Here is a 16,958-nt window from a genome sequence, read left to right on the forward strand (position 1 = left end):
CAGCAACAGAGAATAGCGTGTGTGATAACTTTGTTTACTATCAAATATACAAACAGCAAATTATTTGGTTCTTGCTTTGATTATCAATTGCTAGGTATTGGAATATTTTCTACCCTGTAGCTAAGTTCCAGTTTCAGCCCATCTTCCATGATTTTTATGTCATTTTTCTATCTAAGAATTACATTATACAGAATTAATGAATTTGAGTTAGGTCAACAGAAGTTACTTGAATTATATAAAGAACAATTTCAATTCAAAAATTTATATTAGAGACATGTAGGACAAACACACCTGTAACTGTAGGCCTAGAATGAAAGTAGAGATAGAATGGGACAGAAATAATATTTGAGAAAAAAATTCCAAGAATTTTTCAAGCCTGATGAAAGACATCAGTTGATAGATTCAATAAGTTCTTCAAATCCTAAGCAGGAGAGATACAAAGAAAGCCACACCAAGACACATCATAGTCAAATCATTACCAATTAAAAGCAGTCAGAGGAAAAAAAAAACACGTATTACCTTCAGAATTGCAACAATAAAACTGATGACTGAGTATTCAACAGAAGCTATAGAAGTCAGAAGATAACTGAATGACATCTTGGAGAGCTGAGAGTAAAAATACTGATATATCAGAATTCTATACACAATAAAAAATACCCATCAAGGACTTCTGCCAAGATGGAGGCGTAGGTGGAAGCACTGTGCCTCCTCACACAACCAAGTTTAAAAACAACAAAGTTTTAGCAACAAAAACGCAGCCAAAACCATAGAAAATTGAACTATACAGAAGTCTGACAACAAGGAACCCTTCAGCCAAACCGGTAAGAGGGGTAGAGCCAGCAGCAGAGCGGGGTCAGGCAGGAAAGATCCACTAGACCGACCCGGGCACGCGACCCAGGCACGCTGGCAGCCATAGGTGGATCCCAGGTGTGGAGAAGCGGGCAGACCCACTGAGGGCACAAGGTGGTGGACTCACTGAGGGCTGACCTTGGTCACAAATTCGCACTTAGATAAACCGGTGAAGGAGCGAGCAGTGAGACGGCCCACGCAGGCCCCAGTGGCGGGAAGATGCAGAGGAGACCGCCATTGTCCCTCTCCGCCCCCACCCCCACATACAGGGTCACAAACCAGCGACCTGGGTGGCCCTGCCCTGGTGAACATCTAAGGCTCCGCTCCTCATACGTAACAGGCACAAACAGATCAAAACATGGCTCAAGAACAACTCAAAGCCCCAAAGCCAATAATTCTAAGCGATGAAGTAATAGCCAAACTGACTTCTGCCAAGATGGAGGCATAGGTGGAGATGCTGTGCTTCCTCACACAACCAAGTTTAGAGACAACTAAATGTTAGCAACAGAGGACACAGCCAGAACACAGAAAACTGAACTTTTCGAAAGTCTGAATAACAACAAATTCTTTCAGCCTGACTGGTAAGAGGGGCGAAACCAGCAGCTAGTGGAGTGGGGTTGCACAGGAAAACTCGGTCAGATGGACTCAGGTGCGTGGAACCCAGGCGCAGGGTTGGACCTGGTGGGCAACTCAGTGAGCGACCATGGGGAAACAGCGAGGGAGCAGGACTGCGGGTTGACTGTGGTCGTGCATTCGTGTGTGGATAGACAAGCGAGGGAGTGGGCAATTGGACGGGTGCCAGCGGGCCCCCGTGGCGAGCGACAGCGGAGGGCGTCACCATCTCCCCACTCTAACCCCGCCTCCACATACAGCATCACAACCCAGCGACCTGGGAGTCCAAGGCTCCGCTCCTCGTACTTCACGGGCGTGAACAGAACAAAAATGGCTCAAGAAGATCTCAAAGCCCCAGAGCCTATAAATCTAAGTGATGAAGAAATAGCAAAACTCTCAGACGCACAGTTTAAAACACTGGTGATTAGGATCCTCACAGAACTGGTTGATTATAGCCACAAATTAGAGAAACATATGAAGGCAAAACTAATTGAAATGAACAGAAGTGCACAGGAAACCAATAGCAATGAAAAGGAAACTGGGACTCAAATCAATGGAGTGGACCAGAAGAAAGCAAATAATGGCCAAACAGAAAAGAGTGAAGAAGCAAGAATTCAAAGAAATGAGGAGAGTCTTAGGAACCTCCAGGACATCTTTAAACGCTCCAGCATCCGAATTATAGGGGTACCAGAAGGGGGAAAGGCACAGCCACCAGTGGAAAACTTATTTGAACAAATAATAAAGGAGAATTTCCCCAATCTGGCAAAGGAAATAGACTTCCAGGAAATCCAGGAAGCTCAGAGAGTCCCAAAGAAGTTGGACCCAAGAAGGAACACACCAAGGCACATCATCATTAGATTAGCCAAAATTAAATGAAGGAGAGAATCCTAGAAGGAGCAAGAGCTAAGGGGACAGTCACCTACAAAGGAGTGCCCATCAGACTGTCAGCAGATTTCTCAAAAGAGACCTTACAGGCAAGAAGGGGCTGGAAAGAGGTATTCCAAGTCATGAAATCCAAAGACCTGCAACCAAGATTGCTCTATCCAGCAAAACTTTCATTTAGAATGGAAGGACAGATAAAGTGCTTCTCAGATAAGATCAAATTCAAGGAGTTCATCATCACCAAGCCCTTATTATATGAAATGCTAAAGAGACTTATCTAAGAAAAAGAAGTTAAAGAAACATGAACAGTGAAAGGACAGCAAACTCACAGTTATTAACAACCACACCTAAAACAAAAGCAAACTAAAAGGACAGCTAGATCAGGAGCAGAACCATAGAAATGAAGATCACATGGAGGGTTAGCAACAGGGGAGTGGGAGAAGGAGAAGGAGGGAGAAGATATAGAAAATAAGTAGCATAGATGGTAGGTAGAAAATAGATAGGGGGAGGGCAAGAATAGTATGGGAGATATAGAATCTAAAGAACTTGAGACAGGTGGTCATAAACTAAAGGGGGGAATGGTGGGGGAAGGGAGTGTGCAGTGTGGAGGGAAATGAAGGAGGGGAATAGAACAACTGTAATGGCATAATCAATAAAATATATTTTAAAAATACCCTTCAAAACAATGAGGATGAAATACAGTTTCTGAAGGAAAAAATGGAAAAATTGTCAGGAGAACTGCATTATAAGAAACACTACAGGCAATTTCTCAGGATGAACAAAAATGATCCCTGGTGACTTCAGGAAAGAATGCAATAAACCAGAAAGAAAAAATAGAAATGTATACTGACAGTTAATAAAAATGACAATAATATCTTATGGGATTTATAAATATGAAAAGTTAAAATATAACCATAGTATGAGATGCTATCAGATGCTTCACAACTGGGGCTGGGGGTGGGGCAGGGAGGGGAAGGAATCTACTGTCCTTCTTGATGGTCTTTGATTTTAACTAATTTCTCAGGCTGAGTAGAGATTTGTTTCCTTACTTAGTTTCAAGTTCATATATATATATATTTTTTAAGTGATTTGGGAAATGCAAAAGAAATTTCAATCTGCCAATACATATCTAACCAATGTAGAATAGAAACAGTCTATACCGATATTCCTACTTATTTGAATACAAGTGATTTTTATATTGCATGGGCTTCTTAATTATTAGTAGTATTATAAGAGGAAAATTAATGACTTCATTTCTCCTCTTATTAACCAAGGGCTCACAATCAAACATCTCCTCTCTCTGTATACCAACTCAATAACCACATGTCAGAGAATAACAAATTGTATGAAGGACAAAACCACACAATCATCCCAATAGATGCAGGAAAAGCAGTTTATAAAATCCAACACACCTTCAAGATAAAAACACTCAACAAGCTAGAAATAAAATAAAATTTCCTCAACCTGATCAATGGTCTTTACAAAAGACTCAAAGCTACCATCCTATTGTACTTAATGGGGAAAGACTGAAAGTTTCCCCCCAAGATCAAGAACAAAGGAAGGATGTCTGTTTCTTACCACTTCCATACAACATAATACTGGAGGTTTGAGCTAAGGCAATTAATTAGTCAAGAAAAATAAACTGAAGCACCAAGATTAGAAAGGAAGAAGTAAATCTCTCTGCAAATGAGATGACCATGTATAAAGAAATTCCTAAGGAATACACACAAATGCACACATAACTATTAGAGCTAACAGGTACAGCACAGCTATAGGACACGGGGTCAAAGTACAAAAACCAATTACATTTCTATTCACTAATTTGAAATAAATAATTTCAAATAAAATTTGAAATAAAATTAAGGAACTAGTTACATTTGAAATTTGAAATAAAACTAAGGAAGTAGTTACATTTCCAATGCATAAAAAAGAATAACATACTTACCAATAAATTTAATAAAAGGAAGGTAAGACATGTACATTGAGAACTATAAAACATTGTTGAAATTAAAGAGAACCTAAATAATAGAAAGATAACCCATGTTCATGGACTGAAAGAGTTAATATTAAGATGGCAATACAACTCGAATTGATCTATAAATTCAACAAATTCCTATCAAAATCCCAGTTGATTATTTTTGCAGAAATTGACGATTTTAAAATTCACATGGAGAAGCAGGAGGCCCAAATAGCTGAAATAAACTTGAAAAAGAGGAAAAAGTTGGAGGACTCACACTTCGAAACTTACTAAAAACCTACAGTAATCAAGAGAGTATGGTGCTGGCATAGGACACACATATAGAGCAATGGAATAGAACTGAGAATCTAGAATTAAACTCACAGCCCTGGCAGCTGGGTTCAGTGGATTGAGTGCCACCTGTGAACCAGAGGGTTGTCAGTTCAATTCCCAGTCAGGGCACATGGCTGGATTTTGGGCCAGGTCCCCAGTAGGGGACACACGAGAGGCAACCACACACTGATGTTTTTCTCCCTCTCTTTCTCCCTTTCCCCTCTCTCTAAAAATACATAAATAAAATCTTTAAAAAAATAAACCCACACATAGTCCATTGATTTATTCTGTAAGATTGTCAAGACAACTCAATGGAAGAAAAAAATAGTCTTTTTAACAAGTGGGGCTGACAGAGCTAAATTAGTCAAGATGGGCCAAAGACATAAATTTAACCACTGAAACTGTAACTCTTAGAAGAAAACATGTGTGAATATCCACAATCCAAATGAGGCAGTTGTTTCTTAGGTATGACATCAAAGACACAAGTGACAAAAAAAGATAAACTTAATCAAACTTTTAAAATTTTGTGTTTCAAAAGATACCATTAAGAAAATTAAAAAACAACCCATAGATGGGACAAAAATATGTGCAAATCATGTATCTGATAAGGTTATGGTATCCAGAATATACAAAGAACACTTACAACTCAATGATAAAAAGACAAAAAGCCCAGTTTAAAAATGGGCAAAGGCCTGCCTGGTGTGACTCAGTGGACTGAGTGCCAGCCTGAGAACCAAAGGGTTGCCAGGTTGGATTCCCAGTCAGGGCACGTGCCTGGGTTGTGAGCAGAGTCCCCAGTAGGGGGTGCTCGAGAGGCAACCACACATTGATGTTTCCCTCTTTCTCTCCCTCCATTGCCCTCTCTAAAAATAAGTAAAATCTTTTTTAAAAATAAAAATGGGCAAAGGATCTGAATAGATTTTCTACAAAGAAGATACACAAGTGGCCAATACACACATGAAAGGATGGACAACATCTTTAGTCATTACACACATGCGAATTAAAAGGCACAATGAGATACGACTTCATATTCACTAGAATGGCTATAATAAAAAAGATGAACAATAAGATGGGTTGGTGAGAATATGGAAAAATTGAAATGTTCATACATTGCTGGTAGTAATTAAAAATGGTGCAGCTGCCCAAGAAAACAGCCTAGAAGTAAGTAACTTCGAAAAGTTAAATGTAGAATTACTTTATGATTCAGCAATTCTATTCCTAAGGCATATATACCTAAGAGAAGTGAAACATAAAGTCATATAAAAACTCATACAAAGAATGTTCATAGCAGCATTATCCATAAAGCACTCCCTCCAAAAGAAAACAACCCAATGTCCTCAACTGATGAATGGATAAACAAAATGTGATATATTCATATAATGGAATATTATTCAGCAATGAAAAGAAAGAAGTATCAATTCATGCTACAACATGAATGGATCTTGAGAACATTGTGCTCAGTGAAAGAAGTTGGATACAGAGCCATATATTATATAATTGAATTCATATGAGACGCTCAGAAAAGGCAAGTCCATAGAGAAAAAAAGTAGATTGGTGGTCATCAGAGACTGGAGGGGGTGGAATAGGGAGTAACTGGAATGGACATAGGGTCTATTTAGGGTGCAATAAAAATGTACTGGAATTAGATAGTGGTGATGGTTGCATGACCTGTGAATATACTGAAAACTAATGAATTGTATACTTTAAAGGAGTGAGTTTTAATGGTATGTAAATATCTCAATGGAAATGTTTTTTTAAATATAATCATTTTGAGCCAGGTATTATGTGAAATTCTTTTATATTTAAATTCTCTGATCAACCAGGAACACGGACATCATACACTACTTGTAAGTTAAGACAAACGACATTGGAAAACAAACTAGAAAACCCCTGGCCCTCGGAGCCCAACGCCACCACCTCATCTTCCCTCTGGCGGCTCAGGCTAGATGCCGGCGGCGGCGTGGAGACAGTGCCGCATGCAGACCGCCTGCAAGGATGTCCTGCTGGTCGGTGGCCCGGCCAGAGCTTCTGGGAACCGGCATCCCGTGCTTTACTCTGAAGACTGTAGCAAAGAAGTTTGCTGAGGACACCTTCAGGCCCAAAGTGATGAATGACTGCCTCCAAGTCTCAAGAAATTATTTTTCTCTAACCAAATAACTTTTAATATTTTAGACCTTTTCAAAATTCTGTAGGAATTGATGAGTTTTTATTCAAATAAGAAAACTGGGTGAAGGAGTAGTCTTTTAAATAATAATGGACTGGTTTGTTTGAAGTGCTTTCCACTGAAGAGAAACAAAAATCTTACCACCAAATATATCAAAATGTACCTCCTTCATAAGTAAATTACTATTGTTTCTATACCTGGAATATTATGTGTTTTATTCATTGGACACTTACCTTTTGGGAAGGAAAATATTTTTATTTATTAAAAATTATTTTTTGTAATATGTTGTTCCTAAGATTTTTACACAACAAAATTTGTTCTTTTCTCATGCACTTACGATTTCTAAATAAAGATAAGCCAGTGTAAACTTGGAGGAAGAATAAGCTTTATTAATCAAATGATGTCTCAATTTTTCTCACTGAGAAGATTGTTTTATTTGGAACATTAAACATCAAAGCTCTTAGCTAACTTGTTTGAAAAGATTCATGTTGTGTTGTGAAGTACAGTTTATCTTTGTCTTCTTAAGCTCCTCTACTTTATAGTTGTGGTTGTACTTAAAAAATTATTTTACACCTTTAAAAATATGTTCAACATATGACTGACTAACAATGATTAAAAACAAAGTAACGTAGGGGAAAGAAAGAAAACCCCCTACCTTAGACGGTTTTCTAGTTCCATAATTCTTTCATTCAGATCCCAGTTGACTCTTTCAAGACTATGAACATTGATGCTTTTCAAAGATTTAATTCTGGTTAGAGAGGCAATAAGCTCTTCTAGGTCCTTGATATCATTTTTCAGGGACATTATCTGAAACGACTGTTTCACATTATTTTCTTTGAAACTTTCTAGTTCACTCTTCATCTCTTGCACTGAAGTTTCTTTTATTAAAAGTTTGTTTTGAAGATTTCTTAGCTAAGGAAAAAGGGAAAGTGTTACTTGAAATCATTTATAATTTTGGTTTTAAAAAATTCCTGATTTCAAATCACTATGGGTATTCAAGTTACACATTAACATTTCAATAAAATGAAAGCTTTCAAATCTAACAGTACGTTCCAATTTTAAATATATATTAAAATTATATCAAATAGACACATATGACTTGGAATAAGTGATTTTATTCTCACCAACATTAAAGTTGTTTAAACCTCGTTACAAGAGTGAATTATACCAATAACAAATTTTAGAATTCCCAGCAGAAAAGAAGTACCCGATGCTTTGGCCACAGCTGTGTTGTTTTACGACGTGTGGCAAAGGAGTGCGCATGCGCAGGGCCCCCTTCTAAAGGGCCAATGAAGTTTGTATCACTTGGTTTCTGCCTTATTCGTGCTGATCCGAGAAATAGGGAGAGGAGATTCAGCAGAAAGAGTGACTCTTAAATTAATCATGAAGGAAATAAAACAACAAAGGAAAGAAGAGCTCATAAAGTTAGGAAGAGAAGCAGGAGTGATGACTTGTGAAAGTAGAAGCAAAACAGGCGAGCCACCAAAGGCCACTGTTGGAGGGAAGGAATTCAAAAGGATCGAAGGGGCAGAGGGTGCAGTTGCTGTGAGGGGATTTTATTATATTTGGGTAACATTTTTAAAAACTCTGTTCTTCTATCTGATAAGTGAAGGAAATTCACTAGATTAAAAAAACTCAGATATTTTTAGTACTTTTCTTGTGGCAGAATCTCAACAAATGTTGAGTTGTAACTCCGTTCCTATCAAATAGATCCCAACTTCTGGTGATCACAACAGTTGTTAAAACCCTTTGGCACTATCTTCATTATTTTAACCAGTAAAGTGAGGGATTCTCTGAGCTGCAGTGGTTACCATTCACCTAAGACACCATAAAAATAAAGAACAGCCCCTGGCGTTGTGCCATGTAGCTGTCCTATTCTCCTGTACTATGACCTAAGTACTATGTTTTAGTTAGTTTTTAGTTATCCTTTTGTCAGGTTATTGTTAAGATAATACCTTGTGAGAAATACCTAAAGCAGCATAAACCTCAAACTCACGCAATATTGATTTCCAGATCTAGTTTAGTTTTCTTTTAGTGACCAAACCTTGTCAACTAGTCTTTCAAAGCACTTGCCAGTTCTGTTTGTTACTCCCTCCATATGAACAGTGATTTGCAAAATCTCAGATTTTAAGACACTGCTGTATTTTTCTATGCCAATAAACCCAAATTTTGAATAGTTTGGTTGGATTTGAGTGTGATGAACCAGAAATATGTTCAGGACTTAGCTAAATCTATAAATCCCCAAAATGAGATACAGCCTGTTGAAGAAAATTGTTAACAAAGGACATATGTCAACAAAGGACATATCTACAGTAAACAATTCCAAACTCGCAGAAAACATGCAGTTAGAAAATGGGCAAAAGACTTGAAAAGAGACTTTATCAGAAAGAATATATGGATGGCAAATAAGCACATAAAAATATGTTTACCATCATCAGCCATTAGGGATATGCAAATTAAAGCCACAATGACATACTACTACAAATGTATTGGCTATCTAAAATAAAAATAGTGCCCTGGCTGGTGTGTCTCAGTGGACTGAGCACCAGCTTGTGAACCAAAGGGTTGCTGGTTCGATTCCCAGTCAGGGCACATGCCTGGGTTGCTGGCCAGGTCCCCAGTGGGGAGCGTGCAAAAGGCAACCACACATTGATGTTACTCTTCTTCTTTTTCTTCCTTCCATCCCCTCTGTCTAAAAGAAATAAATAAAATCTTTTTTAAAAAATTAAACAATAAGATACAAAATAGTGACACCACCAAATGCTGGCAAGAATGAGGAGAAACTGGGTCACTCACACATTCCTGATAAGAATGTAAAATGGTACAGCCACTCTGGAAAATTCTTTAGCAGTTTCTTAAAAACTAAACATGCAGTGAATGACCTTCTGACCCAGCTATGGCACTTTCAGGGACTTATTCCAGAGAAATAAAAAGTTATGTTCAGGGACTTCCGCCAAGATGGAGGCATAGGTGGATGTGCCGTACCTTCTCACACAACCAAGTTTAGAGACAACTAAATATTAGCAACAGAAAACACAGCCAGAACACGGAAAATTGAACTTTTCGGAAGTCCGTTAACAACAAATTCTTCAGCCTAACCTGTAAGGGGCGAAACCAGCGGCTGGTGAAGCGGGGCTGCACAGGAGGTCTCGGTCAGCCAGACTCAGGCGCGGAATCCAGACGCGCGCAATCCAGGCGCAGGGTTGGACCTAGTGAGTGACCGAGCGAGCCACCAGGCGAGTGACCGCGGGGGAGACAGCCGGGCCCGGGGCTGCGTGTTGACTGAGGTCGCGCATTTGTGCGAGGGTGGACAGGCGAGGGAGTGGGTGGTTGGACTGGGCCGGCAGGTCCCCAGGCGAGCGGCAGTGGAGGGCGCCGCCATTTCCCTGCTCTGACCCCACCTCCACATACAGCGTCATAACCCAGCGACTCTGAGTGGCCCGGCCCAGGTGAACCACCTAAGGCACTGCTCCTCCACACCCAGCTGTGAGAAGCGGCAGAGGGGGTCGCCATTTCTCTGCTCTGGCCACGCCCCCACATACAGCATCACAACCCAGCGACCTGGGAGTCCAAGGCGCCGCTTCTCTCACTTAAAGGGCCAGAACAGACCAAAAATGTCGCAAGAAGACCTCAAAGCCCCAGAGATAAATCTAAGCGACGAAGAAATAGTAAAACTCTCAGACGCACAGTTTAAAACACTGGTCATCAGGATCCTCACAGAACTGGTTGATTATACCGACAAATTAGACAAATATATGAAGGCAAAACTAATTGAAATGAATGGAATTGCACAGGACACCAATAGCAATGAAAAGGAAACTGGGACTCAAATCAATGGAGTGGACCAGAAGAAAGCAAATAATGGCCAAACAGAAAAGAATCAAGAAGCAAGAATTCAAAGAAATGAGGAGAGTCTTAGGAACCTCCAGGACATCTTTAAACGCTCCAACATCCGAATTATAGGGGTACCAGAAGGGGGAAAGGCACAGCCACCAGTGGAAAACTTATTTGAACAAATAATAAAGGAGAATTTCCCCAATCTGGCAAAGGAAATAGATTTCCAAGAAATCCAGGAAGCTCAGAGAGTCCCAAAGAAGTTGGACCCAAGAAGGAACACACCAAGGCACATCATAATTACATTAGCCAAAATTAAAATGAAGGAGAGAATCCTAGAAGCAGCAAGAGCTAAGGGGACAGTCACCTACAAAGGAGTGCCCATCAGACTGTCAGCAGATTTCTCAAAAGAGACCTTACAGGCAAGAAGGGGCTGGAAAGAGGTATTCCAAGTCATGAAATCCAAAGACCTACAACCAAGATTGCTCTATCCAGCAAAACTTTCATTTAGAATGGAAGGACAGATAAGTTGCTTCTCAGATAAGATCAAATTCAAGGAGTTCATCATCACCAAGCCCTTATTATATGAAATGTTAAAGGGACTTATCTAAGAAAAAGAAGTTAAAGAAACATGAACAGTGAAAGGACAGCAAACTCACAGTTATTAAGAACCACACCTAAAACAAAAGCAAACTAAAAGGATAGCTAGATCAGGAGTGGAAACATAGAAATGAAGATCTCAAGGAGGGTTAGCAACAGGGGAGTGGGAGGAGGAGAAGGGGGGGAGAAGGTACAGAAAATAAGTAGCATAGACAGTAGATAGAAAATAGATGCGGGGGGGCAAGAATAGCATGGGAAATATAGAATCTAAAGGAATTGAGATACATGGTCATAAACTAAAGGGGGGTAATGGTGGGGATGGGGGGGGTAGGGTGGAGGGGAATGAAGGGGGAATAGAACAACTGTAACAGCATAATCAATAAAAAAATTAAAAAAAAAAGAAAATAAATGCCTTTATGGTAAAAGAAAAAAAAAAAGTTATGTTCACACAAAGACCTATACATGAATGTCCATAGAAGCTTTACTTGTAATAGCCAGAAAACTGGAAGCAACCCAGATATTTGTCAACAGGTGAATGGTTACACAAACCGTGGTACTTACATACCCCAGACTCAGCAATGAAAAGGACCAAACTATTAATACATACAACAAATTGAATAAATCTCCAGGAAATTATGCTGAGTGAAAAAGCCAACCCCTAAAGATTACATATATATGATTCTATTTATGTAACATTTTAACAACAGCTTTATGGACATATAATTCATAAAGTTACCCATTTAAACTACACAGTTGCATGATTATTAGTATTCATAGAGTTGTGTGGACACACTAAATTGTTTTATTTTTCACTCTTAAAAATTGAGCTATAATTCACATACCATAAAACTTACCCTTTAAAGCATACAATGCAGTAGTTTTTAGTGTATTCACACAGGTTGTGCAACCATCACCACGATCTAATTCCAGAACTTTTTCATTATCCCCCAAAGAAACCCAACCCCCATCAGCAGTTACTGTACTGCCCATCAGCCCTCTCCCCCTCAGCCCCTGGCAGCCCAGCTACTCTCTGTCTCCATGGATCTGCTTATTCTAGATGTTTCAATGAATAAAATACAGTATGTTGTGTTTGTAATTTGGTTTGTTTTTACTTAGCATAATGTTTTCTAGGTTCATTCATGTTGTAGCACGAATCACTACTTCATTCCTTTTTGTGGCTGACTAAAATGCTACTACAGACATATACACATTTACTTAGTCACTCATTAGTTGATGGACATTTGAGTTGTTTGCCCTGTTTGGCTCTATGAATGATGCTACTATGAATATTCATTTACAAGTTTTTATGTGAATATACATTTCAATTCTCTTGTGTTAACTACCCAGGAGTGGGATTGTTGGGCCATACGGTAACATTAGGCTTATCTTTCTGAGTATGCAACATTTGGAAATGACAGTTTAGGACAGGAGGAGAGACTAGTGGCTGCCAGGGGTTAAGGGTGGGAAGGAAGTGGCTGTGGATATAAAATGGCAACAAGAGGATCTTAGTGGTGTTGAAATTAACTGTTCAGGGTCTTGACTAATTGTTTAGAACATAACGCACAAAGGAATACAAGTAACTGGGAAAATCTGAATAAGATTGGTGGATTATATTCTGTCAGTGTTAACATTCAGGCTGTTACATTATACTATAGTTTTGCAAAATTTGACTATTGGAAGAAACTGGGCAAAGTATACAATGGATCTCTCATTTCTTAAAATCACAAGTGAATCTACAATTATCTCAATTAACATTAATAACTGGTTCTGATATACATTTTCCTTTAGCTGCCAAATTTATATTGCATGCATTCATGCCCTCCAGAGCTGGCTGCGCTTCCCAGGTCTCTACTATATTTGCCTTATTACAATATTAAGGGAAGAAAAACAGCTCACCTGCACGAACACAGTCATATTGCCCTCGCAAAAGTTATCATGAAAATCAAATTTAGAAGTACTGGCAAAATACATTAAATTCATCTTAAATGTAAGACACCAGGCCTTTTTATACATATTATCAGTAATATTTTTTACAAGTCGTTGAACTCATTTATTATTGCAGCAGCCCATCTAGCATCGTGCAAGGTTTTTAGCTCAGTATCATATTGCCTAAACTAGACAACACAATCACCAACTGAATACTTTAATATTTATCCTTCTATAGCTGGCTTTTCCTGGATGTAGCTCTCCTGCACCTGTTTCTCCATTATTGGGAAGAAACATGTGATAATTATTTTTGTACATTCCACAAAGAGATAAAGTTAATTACAACAAAAAATGTTCCATGCATGCAGTGAAGAGAAAAACTGCCTTATCAAGACAATTGTGTTTCCACAGGATTAAATAATAGGTTATTAGGAAAGAAAAAGATGGCTCATGCTGAAGGTATTGTGCTGAAATCACTAGTCTTTTTTAATTTTATTTTTATCCTCACCCGAGGACATATCTTTTTTCATTTCTTTTGGAGAGAGAGTAAGGGAGAGAGGGAAACAGTGATGTTACAGAGAAACATCAATGGGAGTCAAACCTACACCAAAGTATGTGTCCTGACGGGGAATCAAACCCACAACCATTCTGTTATGGGACAATGCTCCACCCAACTCAGCCACACCTGCCAGGCCACTGGTCTTAAAAAAAAAAAAAGTCAACACAGGGAAACCTTGAAATAACTGTCACTAATTTTTATTAAATTCAGGGAACATCAATGTGAACAATGGAATACTTTCTAATATATGTAGGAGTTAAAACCAAGTCAAAATGAGAACTTTGTAGAGCCTTTTAGATACCTATTTTGACAAATAGATTTAAAATATTTATAATTACCAAATGATTTATGTACATGTAGAGAATTGCTTCTAAAGGTACTTTAGGCCTTGGATGGTGCAGCTCAGTCGGTTGGAACGTTGTCCTACAAAGACATCTGAATTTAACCTCTACCTACTTCTCTATGCTAAAAGAGGGAAATATTAGCATAAATAAAATAGAAATTATACAAGGTCTGTCTTGGAAAAGTCCAGCCATTGTTCATATAACAAGAACGGTTTGAGCAACATCAGTGTAACCTGGCAGCCAAGGAGAGTGGACTGGAATGCACATGTATGAACAACGACCACTTCACTGTACTAGTCAGTGGGGATGAAGACACCATTGAGTGAGCATGTGTACTGTGTGGCCTGCACATTCAGAATGACTAAGCGAGGAGAGCGAAGAATCTGCATCAAATTTTGCATTAAGCTTGAACATTCATCCATGGAAACCATTCATGATTCAGAAGCCTTTTCAAGAATGAAGCAATGAGCGCAGCACAAATAAAAGTGTGGCACAAGTGCTTCCAAGCTGGTTGAGAATCTGTTGAAAGTGATCCATGTTCTGGAAGGCCTGCAACAAGTGCAACACCTGAGACTGTTGAGCTCAAACCCCCACAGCCCAGATTTGGCACCCTGCAACTTCTGGCTTTTCCTGAAAGTAAAATCATCTTTGAAAGGGAAGAGATCTCAGACCATCAATGAGATTCAGGAAAATACAATGGGGCAGCTGATAGTGATTCAACATAGGATTTGCAGTGTTTTAAACAGTGGAAGAGATGCTGGGAGAACTGTGTGAGGTCCCAAGGTGCCTACTTTGAAAGGGACTAAGGCATCATTGTCCTACATACAGTTTCTTGTATCTTGTATTTTATTCAATAAAGGTGTCTATTTTCCAAGTGCACAGCTGCATACTTTCTGGACATATCTCATATTTACCCATATATCTATATCGATATTTATATCTGCTTAAATGAAACCTGGGATCAGGCTATGTATTGGTAGATGAGACAGCAGAAAAGAACTTTAATGAGGTCGTGGGCAGAAAAGAGGCCCTAAGGAATAAAGCCACTGTCATGGGTTGAGTTGTGTGCCTTTAAAATTGGTATGTTTAAGTCCTAAGCCCTGAACCTCAGAAAGTGACCATGTTTGAGGGTAGTGTCTTTAAAGAGGTAGTTAAGGTAAGAAATCTTCAGGGTGGGCCCTAATTCAGTATGATGATGTTTTCATAAGAACAGGAAGTTTGGCAACAGACAGTTTCAGAGGAAAGACCGTGTGAAGACACAAAAAATAAATGGGCATCTAACATGCCAAGAAAAGAGGGCTCAGAAGAAACCAACCTTTTTGATACAGTAGTTTTATGAGGTGATGGAAGTATTAATTAACCCTACTGTGGCAATGATAAATTATACATATATCAACCCATCACAATGTATACCTTAAGTTTATACAATGTTATATATGTCAATTATATGACATAAAGTTGGAAAAAACATTTTGAAAAAAGAAGAAAGCAATCCTGTCTTGGACTTTGAGCCTTCAGAACTGAGAAAATAAATTGCTGTTGTTTAAGCCACCCAGTCTGTGGTACTTCGTTATGTCAGCCCTGGAAAACTAATACGGATGTAACAGGTAGCTCCTTATTCAGTGAGTTGGTCAGTGACCCACCTGTAAACATGATGAAGACTTTACTTAAAGGTACCCACAGAGGCAGCACAGCACCTTTAACACTGCCCGTGGCCTTGGGCCTCCAACCGTGTTTACCTACAAAACTGTCTCCTGCAACAAACATCCTGCGGTACATGGGCCCGACTAAAAAATTCTTACAAGCACTCTCTAGTTCATCACAGGGAATGAAAGTCAAGGCATTTCCCGCAAATGTGGTTTCTTTCTTTTTCATCTGTGGATGTTACTCAGATATTTCATCGAGTATTCAATAAGATTAGTGGGTATTTGCCATTTGGTGCTATATTGAAAATGAGAACTAATACTTTCCATTAAAAATGCTTAATATATGTAAGTTATTATTACATAAATTTGAAGTATGGCAGTTAATAAGCAATGTTCTAAAATCCTAGCATTTGGCTCTGGCTGGTGTAGCTCAGTGGATTGAATGCAAGCTGTGGACCAAAGGGTCGCTGGTTCAATTCCCAGTCAGGGCACATGCCTGGGTTGCAGGACAGGTTCCTAGTGGGGGCCATATGAGAGGCAACTGAACACTGATATTTCTCTCTCTTTCTTTCTCCCTCCCTTCCCCTCTCTCTAAAAATAAAATAAATAAAATCTTTAAAAAAAAACAAACAAAATCCTAGCATTTGGCAGTCAACTTAAAAGCACTTAACTATGTACGATCTTCGAAGGGAATTCTCTGACAAAAGACAGATTCAGGTATAAATGCTCCTCAGTAACAAGAGAATTTAATACTGAGAAAAAAGCAAAACTAAATCGAGGTGATACTTTGAACCCTTTATCAGAATTTTTCCCCCACTTTTATAGAGGATATATTTTCCCATCGTGTTTTATTTTTGATAATCCATATACCTCAGCTAAAAGATTCTTGTTTTTCACCAACAAACCGTCAAGGTCAGGATGGACTGGGTCAGCTGCTCTTTTGTTGGACATAATTGGGTTCCTGGTGGAAACCACATCAAGAGGTGGATCAAAACAAGCCTACAAAGAAAAACTGCACATAAATGAAACATGCACTCTGTAGATCAAGCCCCACAATGTTCTAGTTCACACAAACACAAATAAGTAGCTCTAAATAGAATATGACTTCAAAACATTCATTTTAAGGTACTGTCTTAACACAATAGGTCTCAGGAAAATAGTACATGTTGACTTAAAAGGCTATTTTACATCTTTTTAAAATAATTCTTACTTGACAACTTATTTAGAACACGAGCCGTGAATAAATGCAGCA

At 38.9% G+C, this 16,958-nt stretch overlaps 1 protein-coding gene across 1 annotated transcript in view; it reads right to left on the bottom strand.

Moving 5' to 3' along the window:
- LOC128628569 (uncharacterized) overlaps positions 1-7,658 on the bottom strand; it is a 33,800-nt gene extending 26,142 nt beyond the window's left edge. Inside the window, exon 1 of the mRNA XM_053673204.1 lies at positions 7,453-7,658. Within this exon, the coding sequence (XP_053529179.1) occupies positions 7,453-7,658 (206 nt within the window). The remainder of the gene's footprint in view (positions 1-7,452) is intronic.
- Positions 7,659-16,958: the final 9,300 nt, after the last annotated feature.

The sequence above is a fragment of the Artibeus jamaicensis genome, unplaced genomic scaffold (genome assembly GCF_021234435.1).
Source record: "Artibeus jamaicensis isolate MK-2021 breed Jamaican fruit bat unplaced genomic scaffold, CSHL_Jam_final contig_851, whole genome shotgun sequence".
Lineage (NCBI taxonomy): Eukaryota > Metazoa > Chordata > Mammalia > Chiroptera > Phyllostomidae > Artibeus > Artibeus jamaicensis.